Source organism: Babesia microti, chromosome I, assembly GCF_000691945.2.
Source record: "Babesia microti strain RI chromosome I, complete genome".
Classification (NCBI taxonomy): domain Eukaryota; phylum Apicomplexa; class Aconoidasida; order Piroplasmida; family Babesiidae; genus Babesia; species Babesia microti.
This window is the reverse complement of record NC_027205.1, coordinates 1,111,414-1,129,749: the sequence shown is the minus strand read 5'-3', so window position 1 is coordinate 1,129,749 and position 18,336 is coordinate 1,111,414. Positions and strand designations below refer to the sequence as shown.

The 18,336-nt window shown below is 35.6% G+C and overlaps 7 protein-coding genes across 7 annotated transcripts; 5 read left to right on the top strand and 2 right to left on the bottom strand.

Moving 5' to 3' along the window:
* On the bottom strand, positions 261-2,207 carry BMR1_01G03070 (hypothetical protein; the record flags this gene model as incomplete). The annotated part of the gene is made up of 1 exon (XM_012792225.1): positions 261-2,207. The coding sequence occupies one exon, from the start codon at positions 2,205-2,207 to the stop codon at positions 261-263; it is 1,947 nt and encodes a 648-aa protein (XP_012647679.1).
* Positions 3,987-4,949, top strand: BMR1_01G03051_2 (CDK-activating kinase assembly factor MAT1; the record flags this gene model as incomplete). Its single annotated transcript, XM_021482954.1, has 8 exons — positions 3,987-4,081; positions 4,103-4,128; positions 4,180-4,309; positions 4,331-4,404; positions 4,425-4,648; positions 4,669-4,740; positions 4,761-4,863; positions 4,885-4,949. The coding sequence occupies 8 exons, from the start codon at positions 3,987-3,989 to the stop codon at positions 4,947-4,949; spliced, it is 789 nt and encodes a 262-aa protein (XP_021337539.1).
* Positions 4,950-5,040: 91 nt separating this feature from the next.
* BMR1_01G03051 (hypothetical protein) lies at positions 5,041-6,412 on the top strand (the record flags this gene model as incomplete). Its single annotated transcript, XM_021482953.1, has 2 exons — positions 5,041-5,690; positions 5,716-6,412. 2 exons carry the CDS (start codon positions 5,041-5,043, stop codon positions 6,410-6,412), a joined length of 1,347 nt encoding a protein of 448 aa, XP_021337538.1.
* Positions 6,413-6,533: 121 nt separating this feature from the next.
* BMR1_01G03050 (hypothetical protein) lies at positions 6,534-10,138 on the top strand (the record flags this gene model as incomplete). The annotated part of the gene is made up of 2 exons (XM_021482952.1): positions 6,534-9,812; positions 9,833-10,138. 2 exons carry the CDS (start codon positions 6,534-6,536, stop codon positions 10,136-10,138), a joined length of 3,585 nt encoding a protein of 1,194 aa, XP_021337537.1.
* Positions 10,139-11,307: 1,169 nt separating this feature from the next.
* On the top strand, positions 11,308-14,553 carry BMR1_01G03045 (MTR4, SKIV2L2, ATP-dependent RNA helicase DOB1; the record flags this gene model as incomplete). Its single annotated transcript, XM_012792220.1, has 4 exons — positions 11,308-12,884; positions 12,905-13,072; positions 13,094-13,994; positions 14,233-14,553. 4 exons carry the CDS (start codon positions 11,308-11,310, stop codon positions 14,551-14,553), a joined length of 2,967 nt encoding a protein of 988 aa, XP_012647674.1.
* On the top strand, positions 15,157-16,379 carry BMR1_01G03040 (LUC7 N_terminus; the record flags this gene model as incomplete). Its single annotated transcript, XM_012792219.2, has 4 exons — positions 15,157-15,303; positions 15,392-15,556; positions 15,578-15,676; positions 15,756-16,379. The coding sequence occupies 4 exons, from the start codon at positions 15,157-15,159 to the stop codon at positions 16,377-16,379; spliced, it is 1,035 nt and encodes a 344-aa protein (XP_012647673.2).
* A 237-nt stretch (positions 16,380-16,616) lies between these two features.
* Positions 16,617-18,199, bottom strand: BMR1_01G03035 (X-domain of DnaJ-containing; the record flags this gene model as incomplete). The annotated part of the gene is made up of 3 exons (XM_012792218.1): positions 16,617-16,993; positions 17,017-17,155; positions 17,405-18,199. 3 exons carry the CDS (start codon positions 18,197-18,199, stop codon positions 16,617-16,619), a joined length of 1,311 nt encoding a protein of 436 aa, XP_012647672.1.
* Between the last annotated feature and the right edge of the window lie 137 nt (positions 18,200-18,336).

Below are 18,336 nucleotides of genomic sequence, written 5' to 3'. Positions count from 1 at the left end.
GCCATAAACCCATTTTATCTAGTTTTTATGATAAATAAATCGTTTAATACAATACATAGATAGTTAGAATAATTTGCAAGCTCCCGCATAAACTGATTAATATAAGTCATTTGTTTATTAAACAACTATACTAATGTATATTACTAATAAATTAATACGAGCGATCAAGTACTAATTTGTAATACTAGTATAAAAGCCTAATTAATCTAAAGTAAGTCAAAAATTCTTGTCCTGTTGCACAAAATTACCTACCCATTCATTCATTCATTAATATCAAGGGGAATATAACAATCGTAAAAACTGGGCGGCTTTCTGGATCTGTGCGTTCTTTTAAACAAGGTTTGCAGCATTTTACCTGTACCAACTATATCATTTTCCGACACACCCCCTTCATAATTCTCGTAGTCAAAATATTCGTTGTCACAGTTCTTCATTGGAAACCCGCTAATTGCCGATAGATGTGATTGATCATTATTCACACTAACTTTTATACTGGCATTGGTTCCTATTATCGGTACATGGTGATTGGTTGCTTCGTTTATAAAAATGGGAGACCTAGTACCGAAAGATTTAATATCATTGGAGGTTGAATTGTCATTGCCGTAAGCGAATATGCTAGTTACTTCACCAATAGTATAATTATTGAACGTACTGTGACTGGTTGGAGTTTCACCAGTAATTGATTCCGAATGGTCATGTGGTTGTTTGATCTTTTTGTTGCGATGATCAAGTGCAGGTTTGGGGCCATCCAATTTGTTGGTGGTTATGGAGGTGGAAACGTGAGAATAACTGACACTTTTAGGGATCCTTCCCCGTCTTACCTTGGTTGGAAACGTCCGATCAGATTCCCTCTCTTGAGATTTGAACTTGTCAACTTTGGGAGGCCTACCTATCCTCCTCTTAACCTTATCCTCACTTCCCAATGGGTCACTGGTCTTAATTTTATCATGTTTGGACTGTTTTTTGATATCCCTAAGGATTTTTTCATAGGCCCAGTTATTATCAAAAGCCTCCAGTGCTGATATACCAATAAGATTTTTCTTTCTTAATACGTAGTTGCCTGAAGATTCTCTGCCATCGCATTTTATTTCGCAAACCATTAGTTGATTCCTCCTACGGCGTGGTTTTTTTCTACATTGAACCTCATTTTTATTAGTCTTCATATTTATAAAACCGTCTACAACATTTTTGACGTTTGTCACTGTATTTTGTGGGGTATTTTCCAAAACAGTATGGCGATTAGGGTATAAAAGTGACTTTTTTATCATCACCGCCTTTCTTTCCTCCTTGAAAATATTCCACTCCCTAATTTCATTCACCAATTGATTCTGGAATGGATCCCCTTTTGGACATTCATAATGCCAGCTGCCACTATCATCCACTAACACTGGTTTTTTACAATAACCAGTGGGAGTGTCATCATATGATATGTGTGTTGAGTAACTATATACATACTTTGGATACAGATAGTTAATAACCTCTCTCTTAGTGACTTTTCCACTACTATTAACCAATTCATCCCATTCTTCATCCCACGTATCATCTGAGTAGATTGTTGCGGTATCAGATAGAACTGGATCTTTCACTTCGTTAACAACAGTGAATTTGGAATCAATGAGGGTTGATTTAATTTCAAGTGGAGTAGTTTCATATTCAACGTTTACAGGGGATAAGGAAGTGGAAGCAGTGTATACGCCATGAATTTGATTTACGTTATCAAATCCATCCGTTTTAGAAACGATTTCAATATCTAAATGAGAATCTCCAAGTAAATAATCAGGAATCGATTCTGTCAACCCTGTAAAGGGCAAATTAATCTCGATATGTGAAGAGCCGAATATATTATTCGATGGATTGATATTTTGCAAATAGAGATTTTTCTGAGGGGTGCAGCGCATGTCTATAAAAACGCAAGCCTCATAATATCTTTCTATTACTTGACTATAGCTAGTGCAGTCGAATTTCTTATGATAGCCCAAATGATCATCCCTGGCAATCCAAGTAAAAACAGTACTCGACTGCGGTCGTTGTGCTGTATGGGAAATTAATCTTATGAAATAAGTGAGAGATTTTGGATTCCTTGTGGCGTATGGTTGCAGCGATTTGGCAATAGTCTCATATTTAGCAATAAGAGACGATTGAGATGCATTACTACTAATAAAATTTGGCACGTGTTGCAATTGATACGAATCACTAGCCAATTCCATTTTAGAAACGCGTTCACTTATTAAATATTCAAATTTATATCAATAACTTGCCTGCATAAAATTAATGCTCAAAAATAAACCCAAATAATTTTAACTTTAATATTAGGAAGATACCTTAGAATGATTTAGCGAATGGCGTTAAATGTCATTTGAAAATCGCAATTATGATAATTTCAATTCGTTTTCAGCATTTAAATAAAAATTTTGCAGTAGCACATAGAATTTCAGAGCTAAAATACAGTTAATGGGAAATTAATGTAAATTTAGTCTGTGAATGGTGGTACACAATAATTGTTGGAGATGTTTCAAATGGTATAAATGCAATATAACATTATAGGTTGACTCGTAAATTTTTTTTCAAGTCAACTAATTAATTTTCAAAATATAGTTCAATTAAAAAACAGGTGTTTGAAAATATTGTTGTGTAATACAGGTAAAATCAATGGATTTCAATTACAGTATGGACATTTTATGGTTGTAATAATGTAAAAATTGATAAATTTATTTTAAAATTGTGCCAAAAGAATCATTTTTATCGAGTCAATAGCCCCTTCTTTGATTTAACAAACATATAGTTAGTGGTGCCACGCAAGGGGGGGGGGGAGGTTCCACCAATTCACTATTTCAAAAATAGATTATAAGCACCATATTTTCAATTATAAATATTAAATTCTTTTAAAGTGCACTGAATAAATACTTAATGTAAAATTATTCGAACATTAAAGTTGTAAATTGACATTTATTGACTATACTCTAAAAAATTATCAATAAATCAAATGAATATAAAATGATTATTTTTCATAATATAACAATCTTTGTATGCAGTAATATATCATAATTAACTCATCAAACTCCATATAAATTGCTACATTGCCAATTTCTAACTATTATTTGTTGTTTCTAGGGGAATTATATAGTTGTTTGGAGCAGTTTTAAACCATTTAATGCATTTTTCGTTTAAAATAATAAATAATTAATTACAGACACCATAATCATATGACAATTACTAAGTCTTAACGCATAATTTGACATTTACACTTGGCCCATTTCATCTATTGCAACAATTGACTATTGTGCATTAATTAACATATGTTTTGAAATGATTTGTATACACGGTCACTGTATAAATGTTTCGCAATGTTTAGAATGTTATCACCTTGTGACGTTGATGCTGGACAAAATGCAGAGCATCAACCATATACCGAACTTATATTTACAGTAATTGCCAAAAATCTATTTCCTAATTAATTTCAGCACACTAGCATTAATTATCCGACAAAAATCCTCCATAAAAATCTAATCGCCCTTTATAATTGTAAAAATTATAATTTATATGCGATTTGTCAATTCCTATACATCATAATTGGCATGTTTCACTTTAAAATTCGCCGTCCAGAGAATTTTGTCACTAATTCAATGCAAACAACCACTTAAATGCCTATCGATGCTCAACAGACAAATAATACATATGAATCTTTATATACACCACCTTCACATATCTTTTGTCACCGCACCCATTATTTAAAAATACATATTAGCTGTTGCACATTTTACTAATTAATAGAAACCAATTCACTATATTTTAAAATAGTTATTGTATCATGAATACCATTTGACATTCAATATAATTTAATGTATGTGTCAGTGTTTATATAATTTGGTTGTAGTGGCAAGTAGTTAGTTAAAAATATGAAAAGTTGCCATTAGTCACGTAATAAACAAGTGACGATAAAATTGATTAATTTGAGCTAGTGGAATATTACATCACGGTCAGTTTACATGGGTTCCAACTATGATTGCCCCGTCTGTCTGGAAACGGTGACACCACTATGCAACAAAATCCTACTTGTATCTTCACAATGTGGACACTTTATGTGAGAAAATTACTAATTTAGTTGTGACAAATGCGCTGACACCCAGTGTAAGTCTACAATTCCGCTTACAAACGCCAAGAATCCACTATCTAATGTAGTAATGAATGTCGGCACCAATCAATGCGCAATCTGCCGTACAAATGTTACAAGAAAGTCCTACACTCCTTACAGCGTAGATAATGCATTATACAACTCATATTACGAAGTTAGACGCAAGATAAATCAAATGTAACTTCACATTACATTCAGTTTCAACAGTACCAGGGCAAATTTCGCCAATACTCCACTCTATGATGCTTATCTAGAGCAAAGAGAAGATTTGAGTATTAGAATTATCACTTAGTATATGAATTAGCGGAATGCGAGACAGATGCCAAACGATCTAAGATAGAACAACAGATTAGGAACTATCAGAGGGAGAACGCCAGATTAATTGAGGAAAACAATACATTGCAAAAAATTCAACACAAGAAACAGGTTATTGACATAGTAAAAACTGAGGATATTTTTTATGAAATTGTTGCCAATCGCTGTCTTTTCAAAAATGAGCCACCATCACTAATTCACGTATGAGACTATTTATTTAGCCCCTGCAACGAACATATTCAGACTATTTCATCATTGATCAGGTGAAATTATCCGCAGAAGTTGAGCCTCAAGTAATTAATTTGTAACATAGCCCCTAAATGGAAACATCAAGCAGGACACTGATATTGTACGGGCTAGATATGGCACGCTAAAACAACTTATTGAAAGTGATGTTGCTGGTGGATTTAATCAAAGTAATAGTTGTGGTTATGTAGAATTATTGGAGTTTACATGTAGGGAAAAGTTTGAATCGCTTGTGTTCATCACACAACCCCAGTAGTTATTTTTAGATCCATATCACTTACCACTCAAATATCATAGCTAGATCAATACACGCCTTTATCGCAAATAAAATATATAATACTACAACAATGACAATCAAACAAGCAAACATCCCGTTGTTTACCACACCTACTAAGAGTGTTAAAACCATTGGCATAATCAAAAACAATATAAATAATCAGAAGGTCATTCCAGATCCAACAACAAGTGTAGACAGACAATTATCAACCACTGTACTAAAACGTGTTTCGTTTTATATACCAGAAAACCGCTGCCACGACATCTCAACTAAGGTTAATAATTACCCCAAAGACAAATATATCAATTCACTTCCAAAAAATGAATCTCAGTCAACCGAATCTAATAGCTTGGGGTCTAAATTAGGGAGCAAAATAGACGGTGTGATAAAGATGGGTTGTAAACTTACCAACAAATTGGACAATGTCATCAGGACCAACAACAAGCATGATAAATTTGAGACCCCTAGGTTTGAAATCAAAGTGGATGCACCAAAATCCGACATAAACACATTTGATAGTGCTAAATCTAGTGATAAAAAGAAATCTACCCCCGCAAATAAAGTTATTGACTTTGGGAAAAACTATGCTTTGAAGTGGGATAGTAAAGTTGCCAAAATGTATACACCCGTTAGGAACTCGGAAGATAACATAGTACTGAATAGCTATAAAGTTTATTCTAATGAAGATGGCAGCAAAAAGTCCATTTTGCACTCGCTAAAGTAGGTAAATATGCAGTTAATGTAGATATACTTCACACAATCCTGATGATTGTGATATTGAGAGTATTGTGAAGGATAGGTGGCTATGGGATATCATATCAAATAAAAGGATAAGTGATAATGAAACATCAGATAGAGTTTGTTTTGGCATGAAACAGGACGATTTATTGGACGGGTTCGACATATTCTGCCAGCAAATGGCACAAGGGGCTGGTGCCAATTTAATTAACACGTTAACCAACGTGAGCAGCGAAGATATGCAAAACACCGAATTCATTAGGGACTATAAGGGCAGTGGCAGTGATTTGTTACAACAAGGCAAGTCTCTATATGTACTACCTCCCACCATAGCAAATACAACTGATGATGATGAAGCTGGGTCATTAGACCATAGGGGCAACTATGATTATTTTGGGGATTACAGTGATATAAGGGAGTTGTTTATGCCCATAGGCAAAGGCATTTGGCGTTGGGCAAACTCTGCAGTGCCCACTAAAGAAACAAAATGCAGATCTACCCAAACCGAAGAGGGCGTGGAGAGTATAATTCTTGACACCAGTTTGGGGCCTGGTTTTGAATTCATTTACTCCACAAACACGAACGAAATATATCAATTGGTATTCCGCCATGATGCCGTCGTTAATGATATGGCGCAGAGTGTGGTCCGCGATTGTGAAATATACAATCTAATGTCAACCACAAGCATCGGAGACGGTATATAATTGACTCAAACTTATACTTTAATTGTACTTTAATAATATTACCACATACCATAACCATACACTACTTATGTCGTACCTGATGGTGGGAAGAGTAATGATGGGGTACCTATAGGCTATTATTATGGTCTTAGGGGATTTTAATAATAAAGCAAAGGCTCATAATGAAAATTATGAGCCTTTTATTAGCGCTAGTCTGTACAAAAATGCTAGTCCTGAGTTAGATAGCAGATGTGTGGAATTTATAGAGCGCAAGAAACTGGAAATTGAAAATGGACAGTTTTCACAATTGAATTCTTTTTGGAATCCAGCAAATTTTGCACACTATAACAATTGTGACACTCCCCCTAAACTTTACAATGAAATATCATTCAATTTAAGTTCTGGTACATCTTTAAACAACGAATGTCTGGGGCTTTTCATATCACAAATAGGGAATGTAATATCAACATTCGCTATGGGCGATCTATTTGACACTAGCTACCATGAACATCGGCAATTGACCGGCTTGTTTCACAACGAGGAACCACAAACCCAGATGATAGAAGAGTTGTCATACATCTTCTTGTCAATCCGTTTGCTATTCGAAATACATCATTTGAGTCCAGATGAATACATAAAGTCGCTGGTTATATCGCAGATACTTAAGAATCGCGAGACAATTCATCTGGTATTCACGTATTCTGCAAGATTGCCTAGGATTTCTTATGCTGTGGCTAGTATTGATTCTATATATTCCATGGTGGAATCTATTTCAGCACCGAAAGATGGTTTTTTTGATAAATATTCGGATGATAATTTGCTTGGCTTGCCACAGAGTTGGATATGTGATGAGAAGGGCCAAAATTTTTTGGTAAAAATTATTGCAGATTCACTAACCAACAACAGCCTAAAAAATCGCATTTTTGGCACAGAAATAGCAAATATCGCGCCAATCACCGCTGCAACCAACGGAAATTTGCTCTACCTACTAAAATCAAATCTAAGCCAATGTATAGATCAAATATCTGAATGCGTTATGTCAAATGCTGTAGTTGATGCTCTACAGAATATAATATGTTTCGTGCCAGAGTCTGTGGCTATCCACTTCACCACCCTACTATATCCAAAACATTCTAATTTCAAAGTTGAGCATTTTTCTCAGCACATAAGGTTCATCAATCACTGTTCATCATTGCCCTTGTCAATTGCCAACTGCTGCCACGTAGCCTATAATCTCTGCTGGCAGACCATAACTTCGTTAAATCAAAATATAGCACGGGTAACAAGCACTGAAGTTTGTCTGCCCATAATTGAACTTTTATGTAAGTATTATGAATGCACCAGCAAATTGGTATACAATGACACAATAGCATCGCAACAGTGTGTTGAACTGGTTACATTATGTTTACGAATTTCGCAGCAACCGTTCAGCGAGATAACAAACAAAATACACTGCTCAGTATTTAATTCATTGATAACTCTTCATAAAAATGGCAAAATTGATGCATCAATTATCTATTTAACTTTGATAAACTTTGATACTAATCTCAGCGGATTGGATATTTTGGATATGACATACAACTATACTTTAGAGCATGAAAAGTGCTACAATTTTTTGTACAACCATGATTTTAAGCAATTTTTACAGTCAAATATCTCCCAGATTGGCTATATTGTATTGAAGATATGTTTCGATTCATTAGTATCCGTAAATATTACGAGAGACACTCACATATCATATAAAGGGGCACAGAGGAATGTCCCTACAAATTTAGACAGAAATGATCAATCAAATATCGATAGTGACAATGAATTACCTAATCCTGCTCGTTTATCTCGAAACATCGATATTGTTGATTGTATCAAACTTGGCATTGACGTTATTAGGGTAGCTAGCAACACCATCGCCAGCTCCAAGTGGAATGATATTAGGCAATTAATATTACTAATTTCCAAGATTTATTCAATTTGCTTAAGCGAAACAATCAATGACAATGTTGACAAACTGCTGTTAAAGGAGATGACTGAATGTATTATTTACCTATTCAAACAACTGATAACGAGAGACCACTACATTGTTTGTAGACTATTTCGCGCATTTACAGAAATGATCAAGCGATCCAGTGGTACTAGGTACAGTAGGAAATATTTTGAGGCATGCCTACTTGATAACTACGATACCCAGTCGCAGATATTGTACTATATATCCATTAGATACTTTGAGGCAATAAACCTCCCTTTACCCATATTCAAATGCTTACCAGTACAATATTATGCATTTGACACCACTACACTGAACTTGAGCATATTCAAATCGTATTTTTTAGGCCCATACAATATACCCAAGATCACCCTGTACCAAGGCACTTACCGTATCATTTCTATAGATTTTTACCACTCGTGGCAAAATGTGCTTAAAACTCATATAACCAAATTGTATCCGATTTTGATAAAATCGGAAAACCTTGCTTTGGAAATTGGCAAGGTACATCACATATTCGCTTATGGATGTGTTTCATCTGGGTTGTTCCAATTGGCTGCCAATTATTTTGATCAAATCACTCACAGTTTAATCACATACGATTCAACGCAGTGGTATACAATCTTACATTATCTATGTTCAAACAAATTATCGCAAGCAATGGAAGGAATAACTATGTACCATACAAAACAATTGTGCCATATTGATAAGATGATGACTTATGAGAATCGGGCTAGTCGTGTCAGTTATTACTGCCCTGAACCTATACTTCTCACTTGGTTACATTCTGTAATATCACTACAGAAATTATATAATGAATTTCTAGATTTATTGGGGGACAAGTCAACAAACATGTCAAAAATGAGCACAATAATTGGGAATACCATGCAAATTATCATATCACTGAAGTTGATTGACAGCATGCTATCAACCAAGTCTACATATTCTAGATATTCCGCTAGACTTTATTTGGCAAAGGCAAAGCTTTTACATCACTTTCAGTGTACATTGTATCAGGAGGCTATAAATGAGACGCAATTTGATGCTAGGCCTGCAGATACAATGGGTGAGGGGATGTACAACATAATTGGGATGTTGGACCAAAACGTCTTAGATAAATTAACCACAGAGACAATTGGAGAGCTTGAGTTCTGGAGCAATGACAATTTAGGTGTATTCTGGGCGATGGATTTTGTCGAGAGTTCTACTGGAAATGGTAATATTTGGAATGAACACGGCGGTCAAAAATATATATCATTTCACCCTACTGTCTACTTTAGGGCCATTAATGATATATTCACTAGAAACCCCAACACACAGATTAGTGACATCGCAAACATAACAAAGGAGATTAATGAATTGACACTACCTATACCACTAATTATGTTATTTCCAAAACCATTATTTTACGTACCACTGGTGTGTATTATAAAATTTAAGGTAATAAATTATTAATACAGGGAAATTTGGCACCCACGCTAAATATTGAGGGGAAGTTCACTAAGGAATTGACAAGTGGATTTGACCTATCAAAGCTGCATAGCGTGAGAATCAGTTCAATCTGGAGTTACAAAGGGGAGCAACACAAACTCTTTTATGACATCTGCATTGGTAATACATTTAAAATGCAAAGAATGGGTGTGATTCGGGATGTAAGGGTCGTGGAATACATGGGCACAGACGTTGTAATGTACAGCATACCGCTAAGTATGGATAAGTTACCACTAGGACAGCCGTGTAAGGTATTAGTGGTTACCAAACATTAGTTAATTTATCACATGCATTTGGTATGGTAATAGTTTATACTGCAGATCTTATGTTTTGTAAGTTATTGTAAAATTTAATGTATTGCTTGTGTTTATAGATATTTTCGATCGGTTTAACGTATCGGCATTTGTGTTGTTAATATGTCTTTATATTAAATTAGAATTATATTAGTCTATTATATAGAGATCGTTAAATTTTGAATATGAATCACAAATATTGAGAATGAAATAATTTATAATTAATTTATCTAACTATATGCATAAGATAAAATTATTATAGTCAATATTGATCTTATAAACGGATTTAAAATAACAAAAATGATGTATCTAATTGATCATTAGAAATATTATACGCAATTAGCATCAATGTCGTAGACGAGATTAAAATTATTTACATAATAGAGACTCAGAATCGCCACTCTACGAGTGATAATCGTTAAATATAAATAATAGTTCTTATTATAGGCTTTATCATTCGCTGGAGTCAGAATTTTATTTATCAATTTAAATATTCCCGATCCAATACCGAATTCACAGGATCACTTTACACCCGGGAACAATGTTATCAGCCTTCGAATTATCAGTGAGATATGGACTGTTTATACAATATATATAGTTATATTTACAAAAGTTGCGCTGATTAATTCAATTGACGATGTAATTACATGCTGCCAATTGAATTAAACAATTAGTATACACACATATAAAACATAATCCATCTATAAACATCAAACGCATGAGATTACTTGTAGTCCAGTTTAATAACCTGAATGTTATATTTAGAACAGAAGTTTATTGATAACTTTAGACAAGATGATATGCTATAACAGAATATTGTCTAAATATATTGACAGGATTTACATACAAATACTAAATCATGCCAATTTACAAGAAAAAACAGATAACATATGACAATTATAAATGACACATGATAATGTAGATCCCAAATCGTAAACTATACCTTAGATAATAAATTAAATGCAATTGTTGTTATCTGATACTCGTATATCATAATAGATGACACGGAAACTATTCCTAACAGAAATAAATCAAAATAAAATGCAGACAAAACTAATATAACTATTAAAATCAAACGACTCTACTAAATAATAAAATATATGCACACATAGTTATGTGGCATATCACAAACAATATTCAAGTTCGTCATCATGGCTTGCTCAAAACGTCCTTCCGACGATGATAATGAGGGTGTCAGTAAATATCTGAGGAAGGATAGTTTATTTAGTCTCCGTGTTCCTGTTGTTATCGAAAAATTGAGTGTAAGACCTGGGTCCAATTGCAGTCACCATGTTGTACGATTGCCAGAAACGACATTGCCAATTTTCGATCCTGAATATATACCCCAAGCCAAACAATATAAATTTAAGCTGGATGAGTTTCAGCTTAGATCTATTCAGTGTTTGGAGAATAATCAATCAGTACTGGTGGCCGCTCATACCAGTGCCGGCAAGACGGTGGTAGCAGAGTACGCCATTGCCATGGGCATCCTATACAAGCATAGAGTAATATACACTAGTCCAATTAAGGCGCTATCTAACCAAAAGTATAGGGACCTTTCCGATGAATTTAAGGATGTCGGTTTGATGACTGGTGATATCACTCTTAACCCAACGGCGTCAGTAATGGTTATGACAACAGAAATCTTGCGTAGTATGTTGTACAGGGGCAACGAGCTTATTCAGGAAATGAAATATGTCATTTTTGACGAGATCCACTATATGCGAGATAGGGAAAGGGGGGTTGTATGGGAGGAAACAATAATTATGCTCCCAGACACTGTTACATTTGTATTTTTATCAGCTACACTATCTAACACAACTGAATTTGCTGAATGGATTTGCAGAATCAAGCACCAACCTTGCCATGTTATTTACACCGATTTCCGGCCTACGCCGTTACAGCATTATATCTTTCCTGCTAACGGTGATGGTATTTTTATGATTTTGGACGAACACAAGAATTTCAAACAGCAAGCATTTTATCAAGCCTTGGCAACTTTGAGACCAAGTAGTAGTGGAATTGATCGCAAACAAATGAGATCCAGGGCAAATCCCGATATCGCAAAAATCGTCACAATGTGTGAAAATCGCAAGTATACACCCATAATAATATTTTGTTTCAGCAAAAATGAATGCGAAGCCAATGCCACGTTTCTAAAACAACTAGACATAACTTCAGAGAGTGAGAAGAGTATGATTGAGGAGATATTTCAAAATGCAATGGCAACTTTAGCTGATGATGATAGGAAGTTGCCACAGGCAGTATCAATTTTACCAATGCTTAAACGTGGCATCGGCATTCATCACGGGGGGTTACTACCAATTATTAAGGAAGTGATTGAAATCCTATTCCAAGAGTCGCTTATACGAGTGCTGTTTAGCACGGAAACATTTTCAATGGGAATAAATATGCCTGCCAAAACAGTGGTATTTACAGGTCTAAAGAAATGGGATGGTCAGACCCATCGCATAATAACTTCAGGTGAATATATTCAAATGGCTGGAAGAGCAGGCAGAAGAGGACTAGATGATAGGGGTCTCGTCATAGTAATGATCGATGAATCTATGAAAATAGAAGAAATGAAGAAGCTATTTCTAGGGGATGCATGTCGTTTAGATAGTAAATTCTACTTGGGCTATAACATGTTACTGAACCTAATTAGAAACGATGGGACCACTCCTGAGTATATGATAGAGAGATCTTTTCATCAATTCCAAATGGATAAGTAAGCAGATGATTATGTAGAGCCACTATACAAATGAAAGAACAACTAGAATTATCATCTAAGAAAACACAGGAGATGAAAAATGTGTTAAAAATGGCAAATATACCAGAAGAAGAGCACCCTAATTTCGACGTAAATGCAGAGGTTGCCAATTACTACCTAATGCGTCATGAAATAGCATCACTAAGGTACTAATGTGTGAAACCTAGGGAGGAATATAGAATGATAATCAGCGAATCAGACCAAATATTAGACTTTATCAACCTAGGCAGATTAGTCAAACTTGTGGACCAAACTACAGGTGCAAATTGGGGGTGGGGGATTTGCTTTGGTTCAGCCCGTATCAAGATCAAGGACAAGAGAAAGGTTTACATTGTAGACTGTCTTGTATCTTGTACACAGACTAGCATTAATGGTGATTGTCCTGTACCTTCAACTATTGCAACGGAGTCTACATTTCAGATAATCCCATTCACATTGGACTGCATTGTAGAATGGAGCCAAATAAGAATGAAGATTGACAGCAACTTCAGGGTCTCATCATCTACTTGTCAGATTGATTTGAGGCACAAATTTGACCATATACTCAAACGGTTTAGGGGCAATGATGAATTACACGAAATGCCACTGCTGGACCCAATTAAACATATAGGAATTGAGGATAGAAGGCTATGTGAAATTATTGCAGCGATTGGGGATTTGGAGAAGAAAATATCTGCATCGCCTCTAATTGGATTCAAGTACCTAGATATCGTATACAAGAATTACCTGGAATATATCAAGCTCAAAGATAGGGAAAATGAACTTAAAAAGGAGTTCGTTTTGCACAATAGGTTAGTGCTGTCACAAGAACTTAAAGCTATGAAGGGGGTACTTGTAGATTTGAGCTACATCAGTAGTGAGGGAATTGTTACGTATAAGGGAAGATTTGCCTGTGAAATAAACGCTTCAGATGAAATTATAGTGACAGAGCTATTATTTAGCAATTTTTTTGAGGGGATGGAGCCTGATTATATCTGTGCTTATTTGAGCTGTTTGGTGCATGATGAAAAGAATGAAGTACATAGTGTCAATGATCAGAAATTAGCGGATGGGTTTGCCAAGATACAGGTTAGTATATTAAAGCGTTAAATTTTGTATATTTGGATAGTATTTAAATGTTAAATTATATGTTCTAATAGGTTATACACTATGAATTGTGGATCTGAATATTATAAATCCTAAGACTGAAACTCAGCTGTAAATCCTTAAGATGGCAAATTTTTAGTTTGATTCACTATATGTGCTGTTTTTCTATATTTTATAATTTATATATTTTGTACGTTTCTATTACTATTGAATAACACAGGAAATAGTAAGCAATGTGGGGAATGTAATGGTCAAAAATAAAATTGAAATTACAGTGGAAAACTACGTGGCAAAGTACAGACCGTCGCTCATGATGATAGTCCTTAGGTGGGCGAGGGGAGAATCGTTCACTGATATATTGGCTAATTCTTCGGAATACGAAGGGTCCGTCATTCGTTCTTTTAGAAGATTGGATGAGTTGCTGAGGCAATTAGCCTGCGCTTGTAGGAGCATTGACAACTCGACTATGGAGCAAAATTTTTTAAACGCAATGACCAAGATGAAGAGGGGCATAGCGTTTTCATCATCTCTCTACTTATGAGACTTTCCATTTGACAATGGAATAAAAATGCAGTTTATCATATTAAAATTTTAACTTTACATTGTTTGGTATCTAATAGACGCAATGGCGTATCTGGTATCCATGTACTAAGTCTAGCAGCACATTGAAGTGGTTGTACGGCACCGTAGGCATTATGATACAATTGTTTAATAACGAAGTGGCAAATATAAGTATCCAAATATAAATTTCAGTTTTAAACGATAAATAACAACAAGCAAACGAGATCATGAAGAATCTGGAATATATTACCACTAAAAATAGCATCCATGGGAATAGTTAGGTTATACAGACTGTGGCAAAAATATTACACAAAAAGACTATTAAGCATATTTACAACAATTTAGACTATTATTAATGCGTTATATATAGAATATAATAGAAATTGGGAGATATATATACAATATGATATACAATAAACTTATATATGAACAATTAATTATACCACAATAGATAATGGCATAATGTTATAAACAACTGAATATGCACATTAGAAAAATGTACGGATATATAGTGATATAGTGATGAACGTTTTGCCTAGTAGTAAGGTATAGGTGGTATATGCGAGTGCAGGTGGGGCTAACAATGGATGAGATCCGGGCTCAACTGTCCCAGTTGATGGGAGAATTGGAGGCTCCTGGTGGATTATATGTGGGAAAGGATTTCAGAGATCGTGATGTCTGTAAACTCTATCTTACGGGTCTATGTCCACACGATCTTTTTGATAATACGGTATAATTTCCTGATTCTACCATCAAGAATAAGAATATTGCCATCGTTGACAATATTCTTATTCTTTTCACCTAATTATATTATACAGAAACACTATTTGGGACCATGCAGCAAAATACATGCCGAAGAATTACGAGCGGAGTATGAGAAGGTCAAGCTGACCAAAAATTATGGTTATGAAGAAGAAGCATTGGCCTTCATCTCACCAATGATCCATGACTGCGATAGGAAGATTACCAAGGCCAAAATGAGGGTATTTTAAAGCTTTATTTAGGTTTCGTCAGAGGAAGATCCAACCAAAAACCCTCTTGATGTATTAGTGATGGAGGAACTTAGGGCCATAGACGTCCACATACAACAAAAAATGCTAAAGGTATGTATATTATATTATTGATTTTTTCCCTTAATAAAACATTGAGTTTTCACAAATCATGATACTTTGCTGATTCCAGGCTGAAGAATTGGGATTACAAGGACTGGTAGATGACTCGTTGCGTGTTATGGAAGAAATCGAAAGACTAAAACACTTGAAAGTTAAAACACTTGATCGAAATGGAGATTCAAACTACGCACAAAAGTTGAAGCCATGCGAGATTTGCGGAGCATTGCTCAGCGCCAGCGACAGCGATCGCCGTCTATCGGAACACTTTAGTGGGAAGATACATGTAGGGTTTCAAAAGCTCAGGGATGCTGTGAGAACCCTCAACGAATTGATCGCTCAAAAATCGGAACTTCCCAGGGAAGCTGGACCTCAATATCATGACTCGCCAGATAGGATTGAAACGACCAGGTCTAGGTCGAAAAGCTACGATGAAGCTACAGCTAACAGTAACAGGGGCATAGATTCCAGGCATGACAATTACGGCGGCAGGGACTGTTATGGGAGGGATAGATACGTGAGAGGCAGCTATGGCAGGGATAGGTATGACAGGGACCGCCACCACCGCGACAGGTCCAGATCGCACGAAAGAAATGGGTCTAGGCCTCACACTCACAGGTCACGATCTAGCCGAGACAGGTCTTCCAGTAGACACAGGGATAAACAAAGTAGCTCTCGCTCGCATTCGAGAAGATGACGCCCTGTAATTTGTCTAGATACGCCCACATCCCATATGCCTGAGAGAAAGATCCTTTCCAATTTAGTTCTGGTACATAATTGCTTTCAATACATAAAGGTGCCATTGAGATACTATTAGATATCGTATTATTTAATTAAAGATTACAATTAAATTTTTGTACAACGATAGCGAATTAAAAAGGCCGAGTTTAATATATAAATCTGCTAATAATGAGAAACAGTGATATTGCGTGCGTTATCTGTTTCGTTTTTTGATGGCCTTTACAAAGGCATCTTGCATATCCTTGACGATATCCGGTTGAACTCCTCCCCTGGCATTTCTTGTTTCCACGGCAGTCTCTTGCATTGTAATGCCCAGAAGCCTCAGCGACCTGGCTCTTTCAATCCTATACTCCGTCGAGCTGGCTTCACCAGATTCATCCCTTAGGGCCTTAAAGGCAGCACTGCTGACGGTGGATTCAACGTCATAGACGACTAGGGACAATGAGTTAGTGATAATGTCCTTCATCTTATCTAGGACATTTTCACGATCAGGGCCATCGTCAACCCCATCCCCTCTAGTTGCTGCCATGGCTACGTTGGCTATTGACTTGGCTGCTGACCAGCTGTTGCCTAATTCAATAGATTATATGTACCTAGTGATCGGCTAGCGGCCTGAATATGGGAAATTGTGGAGCCAATACCCAGGAATGTTGTCATTTCAGCAATATATGTATCCGAGCAGTTTTCGTATACCCAGCCTATGGACTCGATTATTACATCTCCGAATGTAGACTAATATGAAAATTTGGTAGGATAAAATTATAAATTATACAAGACAAAAAGGCGTGATTACATACATTATACAAACTGTCTATTTACACACATAACATGCAGACCGATACAATTTACAGTGCATGGCCTAAGAATTGTAATAGAGAATATAAATACTATGGCATTACAAATAGTACAGATAGTGGGGTACATTGTGGTATAAAAAGTAAAAAAATCCGTATATCATTTTAAAATATAATTGAAACACACCTGACACATCCCCCTAATTTTCTCCATCTGATCCCTAATCCAATTCTTTTTATCGGAATCAAGAAGAATTTTGCGTATATTCATGGCGAGTTCAACCTCCCTAAGCTTCTGACTGAGGCTCATGTCGTTGTTTATTGAAATTTGGGTATCGTGAGGCTGATTATTTACAATTTGTATAATTCTTGCAATTTTTAGGGTTCCAATAAATTCTTCTAGTTCCTCTGACCCAAATAGCATCATGAAAAACAACGAAGGATCGATTATGTCCATTGATTTGGTAGCTTCCAATCCGTCTCTATCATATGAACGTCTCGACTCATCATTTATAAGAATTTGATAAGCCTTGCTAATCTCCTGAAATTTAAGTTTGCACTCTTCATTGGATGGATTTTTATCGGGGTGATATTTAAATGCTAATTTGCGATATGCACTTTTAATCTCCGATTTTGAAGCATTACTGGGAACCTCTAGCAAATCATACATAGTGGTGTCAACTACAGTGCGATTTGGCTCTTTGTTGAATACGTCCAACTCTCCCAATGGGCAAGTAACAGCCCTTTTAGCTTCGATTTCATCATTTATAGATTGATATTCCTGGTCCAAATAGTATGGAGCTGAAGGCTCTCCCCAATGGATATAACTTGTAAGTTGGGCAGTACTGTCACAGATTTGGTTAAACATGGAAATGAAGGAATTTTCTACCTCCTCAGTAGTAGGCAGTAGTGGCGTTTTCGGCATTTTATTATCCAAAGTAGGCAGATCTATTTTCGGTACATTGAACTTATACATATGCATTTTGGGGTAAATTAACGTCGTTCACATTATTATTAGGAGGAATGCTCAAGTTAGGCATGAAATCATCATCTTTCATAACATCAAATTGCAAGGATCTATAGTTTAAAACTTGTCTAGTGTTAATTCTGTACACGAGA